At 42.4% G+C, this 14,515-nt stretch overlaps 10 protein-coding genes across 10 annotated transcripts; 1 reads left to right on the top strand and 9 right to left on the bottom strand.

The window, feature by feature from the left end:
• Nucleotides 1-34: 34 nt before the first annotated feature.
• LOC108069272 (glutathione S-transferase 1-like) lies at nt 35-948 on the bottom strand. The gene has a single exon (XM_070213687.1). The coding sequence runs from the start codon at nt 910-912 to the stop codon at nt 253-255; it is 660 nt and encodes a 219-aa protein (XP_070069788.1). The 5' UTR covers nt 913-948; the 3' UTR covers nt 35-252.
• A 378-nt stretch (nt 949-1,326) lies between these two features.
• Nucleotides 1,327-2,263, bottom strand: LOC138911804 (glutathione S-transferase 1-1-like). The gene has a single exon (XM_070213098.1). It carries the CDS (start codon nt 1,984-1,986, stop codon nt 1,327-1,329), a length of 660 nt encoding a protein of 219 aa, XP_070069199.1. The 5' UTR covers nt 1,987-2,263.
• Nucleotides 2,264-2,987: 724 nt separating this feature from the next.
• LOC108069389 (glutathione S-transferase 1-like) lies at nt 2,988-3,752 on the bottom strand. Its single transcript, XM_017159465.3, has one exon. The coding sequence runs from the start codon at nt 3,699-3,701 to the stop codon at nt 3,039-3,041; it is 663 nt and encodes a 220-aa protein (XP_017014954.1). The 5' UTR covers nt 3,702-3,752; the 3' UTR covers nt 2,988-3,038.
• Nucleotides 3,753-4,345: 593 nt separating this feature from the next.
• On the bottom strand, nt 4,346-5,134 carry GstE2 (Glutathione S transferase E2). The gene has a single exon (XM_044393190.2). The coding sequence runs from the start codon at nt 5,113-5,115 to the stop codon at nt 4,450-4,452; it is 666 nt and encodes a 221-aa protein (XP_044249125.1). The 5' UTR covers nt 5,116-5,134; the 3' UTR covers nt 4,346-4,449.
• A 454-nt stretch (nt 5,135-5,588) lies between these two features.
• On the bottom strand, nt 5,589-6,350 carry LOC108069280 (glutathione S-transferase 1-like). Its single transcript, XM_017159283.3, has one exon. It carries the CDS (start codon nt 6,330-6,332, stop codon nt 5,661-5,663), a length of 672 nt encoding a protein of 223 aa, XP_017014772.3. The 5' UTR covers nt 6,333-6,350; the 3' UTR covers nt 5,589-5,660.
• A 925-nt stretch (nt 6,351-7,275) lies between these two features.
• On the bottom strand, nt 7,276-8,076 carry LOC108069268 (glutathione S-transferase 1-like). The gene has a single exon (XM_017159272.3). It carries the CDS (start codon nt 8,027-8,029, stop codon nt 7,355-7,357), a length of 675 nt encoding a protein of 224 aa, XP_017014761.2. The 5' UTR covers nt 8,030-8,076; the 3' UTR covers nt 7,276-7,354.
• Nucleotides 8,077-8,554: 478 nt separating this feature from the next.
• Nucleotides 8,555-9,488, bottom strand: LOC108069408 (glutathione S-transferase 1-like). The gene has a single exon (XM_017159486.3). It carries the CDS (start codon nt 9,427-9,429, stop codon nt 8,758-8,760), a length of 672 nt encoding a protein of 223 aa, XP_017014975.3. The 5' UTR covers nt 9,430-9,488; the 3' UTR covers nt 8,555-8,757.
• Nucleotides 9,489-9,860: 372 nt separating this feature from the next.
• LOC108069407 (glutathione S-transferase 1-like) lies at nt 9,861-10,611 on the bottom strand. Its single transcript, XM_017159485.3, has one exon. The coding sequence runs from the start codon at nt 10,569-10,571 to the stop codon at nt 9,885-9,887; it is 687 nt and encodes a 228-aa protein (XP_017014974.3). The 5' UTR covers nt 10,572-10,611; the 3' UTR covers nt 9,861-9,884.
• Nucleotides 10,612-11,068: 457 nt separating this feature from the next.
• Nucleotides 11,069-11,927, bottom strand: LOC108069412 (glutathione S-transferase 1-like). Its single transcript, XM_017159491.3, has one exon. The coding sequence runs from the start codon at nt 11,887-11,889 to the stop codon at nt 11,215-11,217; it is 675 nt and encodes a 224-aa protein (XP_017014980.2). The 5' UTR covers nt 11,890-11,927; the 3' UTR covers nt 11,069-11,214.
• Nucleotides 11,928-13,428: 1,501 nt separating this feature from the next.
• On the top strand, nt 13,429-14,218 carry GstE10 (Glutathione S transferase E10). Its single transcript, XM_017159490.2, has one exon. The coding sequence runs from the start codon at nt 13,494-13,496 to the stop codon at nt 14,214-14,216; it is 723 nt and encodes a 240-aa protein (XP_017014979.2). The 5' UTR covers nt 13,429-13,493; the 3' UTR covers nt 14,217-14,218.
• The last annotated feature ends 297 nt before the right edge of the window (nt 14,219-14,515 follow it).

The following is a 14,515-nucleotide window of genomic DNA, read 5'->3' as shown; positions in this document are numbered from 1 at the left end:
CACAGCCAATTCCTAATTACTAAACGTATCCAACTTCAATGTGCCAAATGTATTTTTATTATTTTTCTGCTAAAAAGCTGTTTACAGATGTCAAACTTCATGTATGCACTTTTTATTCATTTCATTTCGGCTTCCCTTCTTTTTCTTCGAGTGTGGCCGATGCCAAAACGTTTGTCATCAACTTTCTTTAATTAGCTGAGAATTAAAAATTGATGCAGCAACGCACTCGGTAATTGTGGGAAAGCCGGCTGCCTACAGAAGGGTCAGTTGGTCCTTCAGCAAGTCCACGTACTTCCTGGCCCCGACGCCATTGGCCTCCTCGTAGTAGGGTAGTTCCTGGAGGCGCTCCAGCCAGGCGATGACCTTCGGATACTTGTCGGCCTCCAGCTGGACAAAGGCCAGCAGGGAAGAGGCTGTGGCGGCACAGCAGAAATCGGCCACGGTGAGGGTATCCCCGGTTACGTAGGGATTGTCGCCCAGGAAGGTCTCCAAATGGCCATAGCCATCCCGTACATTGTCGGCCTTTTCACGCGAAATCTCCGTGACATTGTTGCAAAAGTAAGGAGCACAGATATTCCGCAGAGGCATGAACAGAGCACTGGCATCGAAGTACAGGCGATGATCCACCTGTGCCCGCTTCACCAGATCCTTGGGATAGAGCTCGTCCGACTTGGCATACTTGCCCACCAGATAGCAAACGATGGCATGCGAGTCGCAGACGAGCACTCCATTATCATCGAGCAGCGGAATGGTGTGCTGGGGATTCTTCTGGAGGAACTCCTCCTTGCGATGTTCCCCCGCCAGGAGATCCACCACCTTGAACTCGTACTCCAACTCCAGGGCCCGCAGAGTCAGCTGACAGGATCTCACTGGGGGACTAATGTCCAAGCCGTAAAGCACAATACCCGACATGATCCAAGCTCAAACAGTTCTATCAGGGAAATGATATTGACTCTGGGGATTGCCAAAGTATTTATACCTTTTCGATGGCTTCAAAAGGGATCAGATTCAGTGCAACCACGCCACTTTCCCAAGAACTTGAAAGACGATCCTGGGTGGGGCTCCAGTCCACTGTTCACTTCTGTTCTCAGGAAAAGCCCTTCATGTTGGCGAGTTATTGTAAACATATCATATTTTAGGAGGCGTTTTCCACAAACTAGTTGTACTTTAAACAGTTCGGTTTAGCTTATAAAATTAATACCAATGGAAAACTGTTGAAAATGATGTATTGAAACATTCTTAATCTCCAGGATCAAAATAACTCAAAAACAAACATTTTAAAAAAGTAATAATTTATTAAGAAAATAAAGTAAATCATATATTGGTTTACACAATTGTGTACTTTTTGCTTTTGATGAAGGCAGCAACCTGCGACATCCGGGATCCATTGGCCTCCTCATAGTAGGGCAACTTCTTGATGCGCTGAATCCAATCCGCCAGCTTGGGGTATTTAGTGGCATCCACATCACGGAAGAACAGTGTTGTGGATAGCACAGCAATAACGTGGAAATCGGCGATGGTTAAGTTCTGGCCGGCCAGGAAGTCGTTGCTTTCCAGGAAGTAGTCGAGGGTCTTATAGACCTCCTCCAAAGCATCGAACCTGGCTTTCGGGATCTCCGTTTTACCCTCTCTCAAAGGAGCGGAGAGACCACGACCCGTGCTGGACAAAACACTCGAGTCGTAGTGCAAACGCTGATCAACAATGGCCCGCTTTTGCAGATCCTTGGGGTACAGGGAATCGTCCTTGCCATATTTGCTCACTAGATATGAATTAATGGCATGGCTGTCGTTGATGTAGAAACCATCGTCATCCAAAGTGGGAACCGTGTGAAGTGGATTGATCTTGAGATATTCCGGCTTCAGGTGGTCCCCAGCCATTAGGTTTACGATCTTGTACTCGAATTCCACACCCAAGGCGTTGAGGGTTAGGAGCACCGAACGAACCGGAGGACTTCCGTCGATTCCGTACAGAGTGAGTTTTCCCATCGTCCTGTTTTGCTACTTGATTTTCTGGCTTTTCACTGAGCTAGTAACTCGATGAAGTGCTCCAACGCTCTGCGGTTTTTATAGACGGGGAGCTCTCTTAAGCTAAGAGAGTTTTGCAGAGCTGTGATGACGGCGCAGTAAACCCAATCCGATGACATCAGCCAATATTTCTGTGCTCTTCGAATAACCGAACCGGTGGTAGGGGCCTCTGACGTAAGAGAGCTTTAATAATGACCAGTTCGTTGGACTTATAAAGCTCTTAGCTCCTACTCTTTGTACATTTTGATATACATAGGTTAATTACAAGACTTGGACTTTATTTTGCCTGTCTAATCACTACAATCCAAAAACCCCAATTACTAGGCATATTGATTAAAGTACAGTTTGCCTATGAATCAATATAATAATTGCATCTTTTCAAACAAAAACCTCAGTGGGTTAAGCAAATTGTGATATATTGTAATCGGTCAATATTTTATATCTTATCTTATGTACAGATAAGTTCCTGTTATACCGTAATATTCGTTTACAGTTGGTGTTTCAGAAAAAAAATGGGCTTCTGTCTGAAAAATGAATATATCTAAAGAACTTTGTTAATAAAATTGATATTTCATAGCTCTTAGAACGTGTTCCTGTTTGGAAGATTTTTGAAAAATTCAAACCCCTCTTTTAAATTGAAGAGAAAATAACTCTTAAGTTCAAGAGAGGACTTGAACTCAAGATGTAAACAATCAGTAAAAATATTAAACCCGTACATATTTGAAATTACCAAGGCAATACTAATATTTATATGGTTGTACAATGTACATTGTACGTATGTACATTATGTACCTTATCTCAAAGAAATAAAAAACCGCATATTGATTTGACAGTTATGATATTAAAAACTAATCTTGTTTGTCCCCATTTACCTTTTTAACAATACACCTGACCAATAGTTTTCCCTTATCAATTGCTTGAAAACAAGTTCCTACCGATAATAAAGCGGTACAAAAGTCAAGTGGTTTTGGTACTATTTGTTAAATAATTTATTTAGAGTATTTTAAAGGTTTTTAGACAATAGTAAAGTTCTTGCTCTTGATGAACTCGATGATTTGGGCAGCCCGGGAACCGTTGGCTTCCTCGTAGTATGGCAGCCTCTTGATGCGCTGGCTCCAGCCGGCCAGTTTGGGATATTTGGTGGCATCCACGGGCAGGAAGACCACAAATCCGGTCAAAGCGGCAGCGACGTGGAAATCGGCAATGGTCAGGTTATCGCCGGCCAGATAATCGCCAGAATTCAAGAAAAGATTCAACGACTTGTAGACACCTTCCAGGGCATCGATTCTGGCCTTTGGAATCTCCGAGTTGTTCTCCCAGAAGAGCGGGAAGGTGATAGCCCTGCCGGTGGAAGTGACCACACTGGAGTCGTAGTGCAGACGCTGATCAACGATCGCCCGCTTCTTCAGATCCTTGGGATACAGGGAGTCGTCCTTGCCATATTTGCTCACTAGATATGAATTAATGGCATGGCTGTCGGACAGAACAAACCCATCATCATCCAGGGTGGGCACCGTGTGCAGGGGATTTATCTTAAGGAACTCGGGCTTTAAGTGCTCCTTCTCCAGAAGATTGACAATCTTGTACTCGAACTCCACACCCAGGGCGTTCAAGGTGAGGAGCACGGAGCGGACTGGAGGACTTCCGTCGATTCCGTAAAGCGTAAGTTTTCCCATAGCTATGTTGTTTCGAGACTGGCTAGTAACTGTTTACAAACAGTTCAAATTCGGGGCTTTATATAGCCCCTGGTCGGTTCTCTTCAATTAAGAGAGCTTTGCTACGTTGTGATGACTCTGCAGTTTCACCTACACACCGTGTTTGGAACCTACATGAACTCACCGGCTACCACTATGTATTTCACAATACTCTTTTGACGTAAGAGAGCTTAATATTGGGCAGCTCTTTTGGGTCAAGTTTTCAAGCGTTTCTAAATGTTTGCCATCGTCTTGGAACTCAAAGGCCTATGGCTAATAGCTTGTTTATCAAGCTACGTTTTGTAAATAATGAATCGGCATTTTTTGGAATCTTAAGCAAAACCCCAAAATAAAAAAAAAAACACAAGTAAATAAGAGTTTTATGAAAAAATTTAAATTCTGTATGGTTCTCTTTCTCTCTCTTTTTTAGAAACACTTAAATTAAGTTTTCTCTTTCTTAAATATTTATATGTGTAGAGGTTTATACAAACCTGAAAATATTTCCATATATATATTATATTTGTTAAATGTGATATTTCACCTAATCCAGCTGAGAAGAAACAGCATTCCTGAATTCTTCAATATAATTTAACTCATTATTGTGCTAATCATTCTTTATTGTGTTAATAGGTTTTAGACAATTAATAATAATAATTTAAACATAAAAAGATGGGTTAATCAAATAAATCTCCAACATTTTTATAATTTGTATTATTTATTTTAAATGCAATTATTGCTCAAATTTTAAGCCGGGCTTCAGCATATTAATGTATTTCTCCAAGCTGCGAGAGCTGTCTTCCTCGTAATGGGGCAAACTGGAAAGACGCTTGAGCCAGGCCGCCACCTTGGGATATTTTTGCTGATCCAATTCGAGCACAGCAGCCAGTGCGGAGGCAGTGGCTGCGCAACAGAAATCAGCCAGGGTTATATTTGATCCAGTTAGATAGGGATTGTCACCGAGAAAGGTCTCCAAATGGCCGTAGGCATCTTTGATGCTATCGACCTTCTCCTTGGGCACCACGTTCACTTGGTGATAGAAATAGGGCAAACTAACATTCCGCAGGGACATGAATAAAATACTCGCATCGAAGAACAGTCGCTGATCCACTCGAGCCCGCTTTACCAGATCCCTGGGATAGAGCTCATCCGATTTGCCGTACTTGTCCACCAGGTAGCAAACAATGGCATGTGAGTCCCAGATGAATGTTCCATTATCATCGAGTAGCGGCACGGTGTGTTGAGGGTTCTTCTTAAGGAAATCTTCGCTGAGGTGCTCTCTTTCCAGAAGATTTATTTCCTTGTATTCGTAGTCCAAGTTCAGGGCTCGCAAAGTCAGTTTACAAGCACGGACTGGGGGACTGATGTCCATGCCATACAATACTAAAACACCCGTCATGATGCGAACACAACGAAGGATCGAGTTCTACTGAAACCTCATAACAACCAGCATACAGAAATCTCTATAAACTTAAATAAACAAGCAATTGGTTGCGCGGAGGCAGCCCCGTTTCTCTCTTAAATAAACTTTTGTAATTGTACACTGAAAAAATGAACTCTATAAACAAAGATAAGAGTCAATTTAAGAGAGAAAATTATATTTGATAAAAATAAAGCAAGCGAAATACGATAAAATAATTATTCAACCATTATCGCATTAATATATATATATATTCAGAACACATATTTTATATCGATTTATAAAATATTTATACCTATTTAGTGGGAGATATTTTAAACTCAAACTTATTAGGATGAGAATAACTTCTATACTAATAGAAATGTGTGTAAAAATCTATATAACCCAGATCAAAATAAATAAAAACATCTCAAATTTCTTGTTTTCAGTAAACAATTATAATTTAATAAAATCAATTAAATTAATTTAAAGGACATGTAATGAGTAAAATTTTTGATGTGGTCTTTGATCATAAGTAAGTCATTTTAGGCACCCAGTTTGGTCCACTGGCTGCGAAGGAAGCCAACGTAGCCCTGCACCGGGCCCTCGTTGATTTCCTTGTAGTAGGGAATTTGGTTAAGGCGATCCAGCCAGGCGGTGACCTTGGGGTACTCCACTGGTTCGATGTCGACTGCAGCGCGAAGGGAACTGACTGTGGGTCCAGCGGTCAGGTCGGCGACGGTCAGTTTATCGCCGGCCAGATATTGACTGCTGCCCAGGAAGGTCTCCAGCAGCTTCAGACCCCTATGAACGGTGTCCAGTTTTTCCTGGGGCACCTCAGTAATTCCGTTCGCAAAGAAGGGACCAACTACGTTGGCCAAGCTGGCAAAGGTAACGCTGGCATCGAAGATCAGACGTTGATTGATGATCGCCCGCTTGACCAGATCCTTGGGATACAGCTCGTCAGACTTGGCGTACTTATCCACCAAGTAGGCAGAGATGGCGTGCGAGTCCCAGAGGAAGGTGCCGTTATCCTCCAGAACGGGCACCGTGTGCTGGGGGTTCTTCTTCAAGAAATCCTCTTGAAGATGCTCGCCCTTCTGAAGATTCACCTCCTTGAATTCGTAGTTCAAATTCAGGGCCTTGAGGGTCAGTTTGACGGCCCTCACACAGGGACTAAGGTCCGTTCCATAAAGTACTAGTCCAGAGCTCGACATGTTGTGTAGTTAAAACCGAAAGTGATTCTATTTTGGCTGATATCCCCCCATTTCCTTTTTATACCGCTTTGCAAAAAGCTTTTTCCGAACTTTCTCGCATTTCGGCATGTAAAGATACAAGTCAGAGCTTTTGTTTGTTTGTTTGATTTTAAGTTAAAACTGCTTTGTTCAGCATTATTTGCTATTTTAATTATTTCATCAGGAGAAACATTGATAGTGTAGATTTCTGTGACGTTAGAAATCTAGAACTAAGCTAAAAATGCTGACGTTTAAAAAGAATGCGACAGTCATGCCTATTTATATTCTTGCAGTGTATTCAATAAACTGTAGTCATTGTTCTTAGAGTAAGAGGGCATACATGCGCGGATCCACCGGGGGGATTTTGAGAAACTACTGCCCCCCCATTCGGTTAAAAAATTAATGAAAATGTGGTATTCCAATTCGTGAATCCGCCACTTACATATACATTACGGACATGAGTGCATCTCAATGAAGTCTAACAAGTCAGACTGAACTACAGACGCTACTGGTTAGTATTTAGAAAATGTACACATTGTGAATGCGGTGTTTTTCCATTTTAATATTTCTTACTTCTCGCTGAACTTGGTCCATTTGCTACGGAAGGAAGGCTACAAAATTTAGCAACTTAGCATATAGTACGCTATCATATTGAGTCGATCCAGCCAAGCGATGATTTTCGAATAGACCGCAAAACAGATGGAACGGCATTAGCAACCGGACCAGAGCAAAACATTCTTAAGCAGAACATACACAGACTACCCTAATTGAATTAGCTTCTAATAAAAACGACAAAATTTTAATATCTTTCGAAAATAACCTGTAAACGAATCCAATAATCACTCTACCCTGTAAACAATTTATAGCGATTTGAAGAAAAGTCAGGAAATATATATTGTTCTAAGCAAACATTTTTAATAATTGATAAGATTATGTTTTACAAATGTAGGTGCAAATTGGGAAAGGATGGAACGTCAATAAGATGCCATTATTCGTATCTTTTTTCACTTATCGCCCAGTTTGGTCCACTGGCTGCGAAGGAAGTCGACGTATCCCTGTGCCGGAGCCTCGTTGATCTCCTTGAAGTAGGGGATCTGGTTGAGGCGATCCAGCCAGGCAGTGACCTTGGGATAGACCTCCGGATCAATATCGACTGCGACGGGCAGGGCGGTCACAGTGGGTCCAGTGCTCAGATCAGCGAGGGTCAATGAATCGCCGGCCAGATAGGGACTGCTGCTGAGGAAGGCCTCCAGCAGCGCCAGACCCCTGTGAATAGTGTCTATTTTTTCCTGGGGCACCACAGTAATGCCATTTATCCAGAAGGGGCCAGTTACGTTGGCTACACTGGCAAAAATAACACTGGCGTCGAAGAACAGACGTTGGTTGATGATCGCCCGCTTGACCAGATCCTTGGGATACAGCTCATCCGACTTGGCGTACTTATCCACCAAGTAGGCGGCGATGGCGTGCGAGTCCCACAGAAAAATTCCATTATCATCCAGTACGGGCACCGTGTGTTGCGGGTTCATCTTCAGGTAATTCTCGCTCAGATGCTCGCCTGCTTCGAGATTCACCTCCTTGTATTCGTAGTCCAAATTCAGCGCCTTGAGCACCAGTTTGATGGTCCTCACACAGGGACTTAGGTCCACTCCATAAAGTACAATTCCCGAGCTCGACATTTTGTGTAGTTTATCCAGCAGAGCTTCTATTACGACTGATCTGCTCTCGACTTACTATAAAATTTTTCCCTGAAAGCTTTTGGCTGAATGTGAGAGCGATTCGGAAATTACAGATAAAAGCTCGAACTTGAGTGTTTGCTGGTTCCTATACAAACATTATTTGTATAAAATTGTATACACCAAAAATAACCTCCGAATTTCCTTAAAATCTAGAAAACATATTCATGAATTTTTTCCCAAGTCGACCTCACAGTTGCTTAAATATCTCAATATTAAGGTGTTATGGTCTACGTTTTTTTAAGCCGATGTAATTGCCCTTCTCGTAATGGGAAAAACTGGAAAGGCGCTTGAGCCGAACCGCCACTTTTGTATATTTTTGCTGATCCAATTCAAGCAGAGTGGCCCCGCAAAAATAATACCTGATAACAATAAAACAAACACTATTGACAGGCTTCCAGCACTTGAGATAACAATTACTCAACCATTATCGCAATACCCCCAAGCTAAAGTGACGTCTAAAACGTATTTATATTCAGAAACCATAAAATGAAATTTTTTTCTAGGAATAGATTGATTAAACAATTTTTGTTGTATATTGTATGCTTAGAACAGGAGAACTGACTTAAAGTAAAAAATAAATTAAAACTGTTCTCTAAATAACTAGTATGTTTCAACGCTACACAGTGGTCTTAAAATTGGATGATGTCTTTTTTCCTCTAGAAGATTACTCAGGCACCAAGTTTGGTCCACTGGCTGCGAAGGAAGCTGACGTAGGCCTGAACCGGCCCCTCATTGATTTCCTCGTAGTAAGGGGTCTGATTAAGGCGATCCAGCCAGGCAGTGACCTTGGGGTACTCCACTGTTTCAATGTCGACGGCAGCGCGAAGAGCACTGACTGTGGGTCCACTGATTAGGTCGGCCAGGGTCAGGGAATCACCCACCAGATATGGACTGCTTGCCAAGAAGGACTCCAGCAACTTGAGACCCCTGTGTACCGTGTCCAGTTTCTCCTGAGCCACCTCAGTAACACCGCTAAACCAGAAGGGACGGACTATGTTGGATAATCCTGGATAGGTAACGCTGGCCTCGAAGAACAGGCGTTGATTGATGATCGCCCGCTTGACCAGATCCTTGGGATACAGCTCGTCCGATTTGGCGTACTTATCCACCAAATAGGTGGCGATGGCGTGGGAGTCCCAGAGAATGGTTCCGTTATCATCCAGTACGGGCACCGTGTGCTGGGGGTTCTTCTTCAGGTATTCTTCGCTCATATGCTCGCCCTTCTGGAGATTCACCTCTTTAAATTCGTAGTCCAAATTGAGGGCCTTGAGTGTCAGTCGAACGGACCTCACACAGGGACTAAAATCCGTTCCATACAGTACTATTCCAGAGCTCGACATTTTGTGTTAGTTATCCACCGAAAACGATTCTAATATGGCTTTATTATGGGCCCCATTTACTTTTTATACCGCTTTGTAGAAAGCTTTTTCCAACGCTCTCTCATTTCGGCATGTAAAGATAAAAGCTCTGGCTTCTGTTTGTTTGTTTGACTTTAAGTTAAAACTGCTTTGCTCATCATTATATGCTATATTGAGGAGAAACATTGGTAGTGTAGAATTCTGTGACGTCATTTTATAGTTGATAGTAGTAAGCTAAAAATGCTGACCTATTAAATAAATATGAAAGTCATGCTTATTAGTCTTACAGTGTAATCAATTAATTGTTATCATTGTTCTGAGAGTACGAGGGCATATACATATTCGGTTGCTATGTATGCACTACGGATAAGAATACGCTACAGTAAAATCTAGATTTTTTTTAAAAAAATCTATACAGTGGAAATTAATTATTTTCTTTATTTAGGTATTTCGTTATCCCCTAACTTGGTCCATTTGCTGCGGAGGAAGGCGACAAAATTCTTGGTTGTCTCCTCATTGATTTCTTTATAGTATGGTATCTTATTGAGTCGATCCAGCCACGCGGTGATCTTGGGATAGACCGCAGGATCAATGTCCACGGCACATGGAATGGCACTAACAACCGGACCAGTGCAAAAATCTGCGATGGTCAGCGAATCACCCGCCAGAAATTGGCTGCTAGTCAGGAAAGTCTCCAGCAATTGAAGACCCCGATTTACGGTGTCCAGCTTCTCCTGGGGAACCTCAGTGATTCCATTTATCCAAAACGGACGGGTTACATTAGCTATTGCGGCATAGATAACGCTAGCCTCGAAGAACATGCGCTGATTTATGATCGCCCGCTTGACCAGATCCTTGGGATACAGTTCGTCCGATTTGCCGTACTTATCCACCAAATAGGCGGCGATGGCGTGCGAGTCCCATAAGAAGGTTCCATTATCATCTAGCACTGGCACCGTGTGCTGTGGATTCTTCTTCAGGTAATCTTCGCTGAGATGCTCGCCAGCCTGGAGATTAACCTCCTTGAATTCGTAATCCAATTCCAGCGCCTTGAGGGTCAATTTCACTGCCCTAACGCAGGGACTCAAGTCCGTTCCGTACAGTACAATGCCAGTTTTTGACATGCTGATTGTTTATCCAACAAAACTTGTATAGCAATGATCTTCCCTCGGTCTATTATATACTGTTTTGGCGAAAAGCTTTTTGTGTGAATATACATACAAGTTAAAGCTCTATTTGGGGTGCTTATTCCGTACACCTTATCAATATTATACATATATCAGGGGCGTAGGCATGGGGGAGATGGGTTGGGGATTTTGGGGGTTTAACCCCCCTCCCCCTCGGCTAAAATCCTATGGAAAAAATGGTTATAAGAAGTGTATTCCACAAAATTTTTACTGGAAACCCCTCCTCAACTTAATCCTGTCTACGCCAGTGGTCTAAATTATTTATTTCTTCTTCTCACACACTAACCTAGTTGACTTAGCTCCTAATAAAGATGGCCAAACATAAATATCTTTCCAAAATAACCTGTAACCCAGCGGTCGGCAGCGTAAAGGGTATTGTTCTGCCTCTGTCAGCTCACTTACACTGAACAATGAACACAAACGATCAGGATAGATATTTTGTTTCAAACAAATATTTTTAATAATTGAAAAGTTTATGTTTTACAAATGTAGGTGCAAATTGGGAATGGATGGAACATAAATAACATGCCTTTATTCGTATTTTTGTTGGTTCTCGCTGATTTTTCCTTTAGCATATGGCTCACTTATCGCCCAGTTTGGTCCACTGGCTGCGAAGGAAGCTGACGTATCCCTGAGCCGGAGCCTCGTTGATCTCCTTGAAGTAGGGGATCTGGTTGAGGCGATCCAGCCAGGCGGTGACCTTGGGATAGACCGCAGGATCAATATCGACTGCGGCGGGCAGGGAGCTGACAGTGGGTCCAGTGTTTAGATCGGCGAGGGTCAGAGAATCGCCGGCCAGGTAAGGACTGCTGCTGAGGAAGGTCTCCAGCAGCGCCAGACCCCTGTGAATGGTGTCCAGTTTTTCCTGGGGCACCACAGTAACGCCATTCACCCAGAAGGGACCGCTGACGTTGCCCAAGCTGGCGAAGATGACGCTGGCGTCAAAGATCAGACGCTGGTTGATAATCGCCCGCTTGACCAGATCCTTGGGATACAACTCGTCCGATTTGGCGTACTTATCCACCAAGTAGGCGGCGATGGCGTGCGAGTCCCAGAGAATGGTTCCGTTATCATCCAGTACGGGCACCGTGTGCTGCGGGTTCATCTTCAGGTATTCCTCGCTCAGATGCTCGCCAGCCTGGAGGTTCACCTCCTTGTACTTGTAGTCCAAATTCAGAGCCTTGAGGACTATTTTGACGGCCCTCACACAGGGACTAAGGTCCACTCCGTACAGTACAATTCCTGAGCTCGACATTTTGTGTAGTTTATCCAACAGTGCTTCTATTACAACTGATCTGCTCTCCACTTACTTTATATGTACCTTTTTGGCCGAAAGCTTTTTGCTGAATGTGAGAGCGATTCGAAAACTACAGATAAAAGCTCTAGCTTGAGTGTTTGCTGGTTTCCATACAAACAATGTTTAGATGAATTTCTATATTAATTATTTCACCAGGAAAAACATATATTGCCTGGATTGGTGAATATTTCTGGAACGATTGTACTATATTTTTTCATGGTGAAATTTTTGATGGTCAAGTAGATAGTAGATGGTTTAAAAAATCGAAAAGTTCTTAATACAGTTTTTCGTTGATTGTAACTCACGTTGAGAACTCATAAAGCCATTTTAAATTAAAGAAAATGTAGAAAAGAGTCAAGGCTAAAAAAAATATAACTAGAACTAGTTAATTTACGTTTACTTGCTCCCTAGAGAACTACCCCTAACCACTTTAGTAAAACCAAGCAACGCAAATTCATCATTTCGCTTTTTGCATGACATGTCTGCCATCACATCGTTTGTCTAAAACTAGGGAAATGGGTCCCCAGAGGAAAATGTTGTTATAGCTTTCAATTCAGTTTTTAATTCACTTTAAAAAATATGGTAGGATAGGTAAAGTATTAGCTTCCCGTATATTTATACAATCTTCTTTACGTTAACATACACAATCTGTAAAATTTCTATAGACAATATATAAAAATCTTTAGTAAATTTATTACATGTTAGAATGTAAAAACTTCAGGTTTCAAACCAGGTCCCTTTAATTCTATGTCATAAAACAGAGATAAAATATTCGCTTTTATTAGCCAATTTTAATGTGTTTCACAGTGCTGTTTATATAATCTAGGTCGTTACCAAGGCAGTGTCCCATACCCATGTAGAGAGTACTCCGATGGCCAACCGCCACCTCCAATACTACAGGGTATGGGATATTTTAGATTCGTGTAAAGTGTAAAGTGTAGAATCCATGTTTACATATATGTATAATGGTTTTGTCAGTTTTCTTAACCAAGCTTAAAGTTCTTAAAAGCGAAAGCAAAGCTTCGAAATAAAATATCTAAAGCTAATATTACGCATAGCGCCTCATATCTAATTAATATTACCTCAAAACATTTTTAGTGAAATCTAAAAAATAAAGAGGATAATCTGAAACGTACTTTTTGAAAAAGCACGTAAAATAATAAATAAATAAAATTAAGAAAACGTTTTTTTTAAAGCTAATGTATTGAATAATCAGTTTGTTATGAGTTTTAATTTTTCTATTCAGAGGTATGCAGTACCTTTTTTTTTTTGTTCTCCACCCATGATCACGAAATCGTGGGACGTTGGCCAAATATTTACGCAGCTATAGATAGGAGGCCGACTTATCTCGGGCATTAATAAACAATCAGCCAAACTTAAACTTGCAGCATTATGACGTCTTTGTGATAATTACGAAGACACTAAGTTTAGTAACTTATCTTATCGGGGTTCTAGTTTAAAATCATTTCGGGTGCCTTGAGTCAGTTGTGGATGGCCCACTGTTAGCGACGAATCTCAATTTAAGCAGCTAGAAGGCGTAATAAAAAAGTGAAGTAATCAAGATGGTTAACCTGATTTTATATGGAACTGAGGTTAGTCCACCGGTTCGAGCCGTTCTGCTGACTCTACGCGCCCTCCAGCTGGAGCATGAGTACCGCCCCCTGGACATGCGAGCTGGGGATCATCTGAAGCCGGAAATGTTGCGCAAGAATCCGCAGCACACGGTGCCAATGCTGGAGGATGGTGACTCGTGCATTTGGGACTCGCATGCCATCATCGGCTATCTGGTGAACAAGTACGCCCAGTCGGACGAGCTGTATCCCAAGGATCCGTTTCAGCGGGCCATTGTGGATCAGCGGCTGCATTTCGAGACCGGTGTCCTCTTCCACGGCATTTTCAAGCAGCTGCAGAGGGCTCTCTTCAAGGAGAACGCCACCGAGGTGCCCAAGGATCGATTGGCTGAGCTGCGGGATGCCTACGCATTGCTGGAGCAGTTTCTGGCCGAGAATCCCTATTTGGCCGGTCCTCAATTGACCATCGCCGACTTTAGCATTGTGGCCACGGTGAGCACCCTGCATCTGAGCTACTGCCCCGTGGATGGTGGCAAATACCCCAAGTTAGCCGCTTGGTTGGCACGCCTTTCTGCGTTGCCCTTCTATGAGGAGGACAACTTGAGAGGAGCCCGCCTTCTGGCCGACAAGATCCGGGCCAAGCTGCCCAAACAGTTTGACAAACTGTGGCAAAAGGCCTTCGAGGACATCAAGAGCGGAGCAGGAAAACAGTGATTCCAAATATATATTTCTTCATTGTAAAGCAAGGATTACCTCAAGAGAAATTACGTGTAAAAGCCTCTTAAGAGTCGTACATTAAATATTTAATTTCTTTTGAAAAACTAAAACATTTGCATTTTTTTTTAGAGATTTCTGGCCTTATAAAGATGCTTGACCGGTAAAGGTCATTGTTTCCTGGAATTTTCCTCGCCTCGAGCAGCTACCTCGCATCTTTCGAATCACTCCCCTGGAAAAAGTTATTTCCGGGAGCATGGAGTGCATTTCCAATGGCAACGCAGCCAAAAGTTTACAAC

This window comes from Drosophila takahashii, chromosome 2R, assembly GCF_030179915.1.
Source record: "Drosophila takahashii strain IR98-3 E-12201 chromosome 2R, DtakHiC1v2, whole genome shotgun sequence".
Taxonomy (NCBI): domain Eukaryota; kingdom Metazoa; phylum Arthropoda; class Insecta; order Diptera; family Drosophilidae; genus Drosophila; species Drosophila takahashii.
This window is presented reverse-complemented; position numbering and strand designations above follow the sequence as displayed.

What these genes read in the sequence shown, in the direction of transcription:
- LOC108069272 (XM_070213687.1), bottom strand. Translation starts at nt 912, where the DNA reads ATGTCGGGTATTGTGCTTTACGGCTTGGACATTAGTCCCCCAGTGAGA.
- LOC138911804 (XM_070213098.1), bottom strand. Translation starts at nt 1,986, where the DNA reads ATGGGAAAACTCACTCTGTACGGAATCGACGGAAGTCCTCCGGTTCGT.
- LOC108069389 (XM_017159465.3), bottom strand. Translation starts at nt 3,701, where the DNA reads ATGGGAAAACTTACGCTTTACGGAATCGACGGAAGTCCTCCAGTCCGC.
- GstE2 (XM_044393190.2), bottom strand. Translation starts at nt 5,115, where the DNA reads ATGACGGGTGTTTTAGTATTGTATGGCATGGACATCAGTCCCCCAGTC.
- LOC108069280 (XM_017159283.3), bottom strand. Translation starts at nt 6,332, where the DNA reads ATGTCGAGCTCTGGACTAGTACTTTATGGAACGGACCTTAGTCCCTGT.
- LOC108069268 (XM_017159272.3), bottom strand. Translation starts at nt 8,029, where the DNA reads ATGTCGAGCTCGGGAATTGTACTTTATGGAGTGGACCTAAGTCCCTGT.
- LOC108069408 (XM_017159486.3), bottom strand. Translation starts at nt 9,429, where the DNA reads ATGTCGAGCTCTGGAATAGTACTGTATGGAACGGATTTTAGTCCCTGT.
- LOC108069407 (XM_017159485.3), bottom strand. Translation starts at nt 10,571, where the DNA reads ATGTCAAAAACTGGCATTGTACTGTACGGAACGGACTTGAGTCCCTGC.
- LOC108069412 (XM_017159491.3), bottom strand. Translation starts at nt 11,889, where the DNA reads ATGTCGAGCTCAGGAATTGTACTGTACGGAGTGGACCTTAGTCCCTGT.
- GstE10 (XM_017159490.2), top strand. Translation starts at nt 13,494, where the DNA reads ATGGTTAACCTGATTTTATATGGAACTGAGGTTAGTCCACCGGTTCGA.